Here is a 2,127-nt window from a genome sequence, read left to right on the forward strand (position 1 = left end):
ATATAACTTAAAAGAGAAAGAAAAGACCTGCAAGTATGACGAAAAAGTTTGTTAAACATGTCCCAGCTGAGAAGGGAAAGTTATGTTTTCTTATTACGCAATACAATGTCATTATACTGGCGCTAATATTTGGACATTAATTAGCAGTATCACATGATTAAACTTGATTACCCTTATTGTCATTCCTCAAACCCCAATACACGTCTTCCATCATTATTTAATAACACCATATTAAAGGACATTTTCTCAGTCTAATAGTTTTGTCGTAGTATATAGTGGATCACTTATACTGACACAACTGTTTTGGATCATCTTCCTCCCCTTCCCCTTTTCTCTCTCTCTCTCTATATATCTCTAGTATATAATATATTACCTTACCGACTGTTTATTCTGGTGACATCTGTGCTCTTCTCTCTCTTCCATGCAATTATGTGTATAGAGACACAGCTTGCTTTATTCCATTAGATCTGAAAAAGACCAGTTACCCAACCTCATACATCATTTTACTAATTCCCAATCACTCTCTTTGATGAGGATCACAGGTGCCCATCAAACACACAAGAACCTCCCTTCCTTCTACTTCTCTTCCTTATGCATGAAATCATTCAATTGCTGAGGATGTTTGCCTCTGCAAAAGGAAACTGAAAACTGAAACTAACTAGCTTTCCCACCCCCCACAAGGCCAAAAACCAAACCTCCTTTATTTTCTCTCGACTTTTCCTCCCTCTTTCTCTCCCCACTTTTACCATGTCACCCGATGACATACCACCTTCAAAGCCCGCCACAGCAACAACAACGGACCAAGAGACCCAAAGTTCAGGCGGCAGAAAAGGCTCCTCCACTAGGCCCCAAGAGCAAGGCCTCAAGTGCCCACGATGCGACTCACCCAACACCAAATTCTGCTACTACAACAACTACAGCCTCACACAGCCAAGGCATTTCTGCAAGACATGTAGAAGATACTGGACAAAAGGTGGGGCTTTGCGTAACGTCCCTATTGGCGGTGGATGCAGGAAGAACAAGAAGGTGAGGTCATCGAGGCTTTCATGTGACTCCAAGGACTCTGGTTCCTCCTCTTCAGACCTTGGTGGTCTCAAGTTCCTTCATACTCTTCCTCCTTCCATGGACTTTCACCTCGGAGGGTTACCCTTCCCTAGGCTTCACCATCACCCTCCAGCAACTTATAACCAATTTTCCTCTTTTGGGGACACTTCCAGTGCTTCTTCATGTTTCAACCTTGACCCTTCTCCTGGCACCACCTCAAGTTCTTTCGCTGCTCTTAATTACCCATTTTCTTACAATGGTGCAATCCAAGGTATGAGCGCTATGAATGTTCACAGTGGTCACGCCTCTTCCATTGAGTCTTTGAGTTCTATAAACCAGGACTTGCACTGGAAGTTGCAGCAGCAGCGATTGGCAATGCTGTTTGGTGGAGATAACGGCCAGAAAGATCACGGTGGTAATGGTGGGGTGTCACCAACGATTAACCACCTCGAGAACCAGACACAGAAACCACAACCCATTTTGTTTCAAAATCTTGAGGTTTCAAAGCAAGGGATTTTCCCCGTCGAGAACTCTAGAAAAGAAAATGGTCCATGTGGGGACACACACACACCCTCCACTGAGTGGTTCTTTGGGAATTCTTATGCCTCGGTGACTCCTCCTACAGCTACTACTACCAGTAGTGGTGGCCCAGGGAATGATAATGCAAGCAATTGGAGTAGCGGTGTGAATGCTTGGGGTGATGTGCCGCAGCAATATACTGCTTTGCCCTAGCTAGCTAGATGTGAAAGCACGAGGGAGGATAAAGAGGAGTAAGAGGTAGATCTTTTCTTTATAACTTTTGCAAGAATTTAATAGGCCAACTCTGATAATTAATTGTCTTAAACTCCTTTAGGTATATGGTAGTTCATTGTGTCAGTCACTCTTTGTTCTTTAAGTTCGCTTCAAAGGAACATATATGTAACAGATGGGAAAATTAAGACCATAATGTGTTCATACACTCTCCACTCTCAGCTAGATCTTCATCAATTGTCTAAATTCTTACTTTCTTAATCACTATGGAAGCTACCTTATGCCCTTCATTATTGTTGCAGATTGGATCTTATAGTCGTTTGTTTTCCTCTT

General features: G+C 42.7%; 1 protein-coding gene across 1 annotated transcript; it reads left to right on the forward strand.

The window, feature by feature from the left end:
* The first annotated feature begins 388 nt into the window (after positions 1-388).
* LOC124845790 (dof zinc finger protein DOF5.7-like) lies at positions 389-2,127 on the forward strand. Its single transcript, XM_088095444.1, has one exon. It carries the CDS (start codon positions 748-750, stop codon positions 1,774-1,776), a length of 1,029 nt encoding a protein of 342 aa, XP_087951570.1. The 5' UTR covers positions 389-747; the 3' UTR covers positions 1,777-2,127.

The sequence above is a fragment of the Vigna umbellata genome, chromosome 7 (assembly GCF_029865625.1).
Source record: "Vigna umbellata cultivar VRB3 chromosome 7, Vumbellata_1.0, whole genome shotgun sequence".
In the NCBI taxonomy this organism is placed as follows: Eukaryota; Viridiplantae; Streptophyta; class Magnoliopsida; order Fabales; family Fabaceae; genus Vigna; species Vigna umbellata.

Coding starts and splice junctions, on each gene's coding strand:
- LOC124845790 (XM_088095444.1), top strand. CDS start 748: ATGTCACCCGATGACATACCACCTTCAAAGCCCGCCACAGCAACAACA.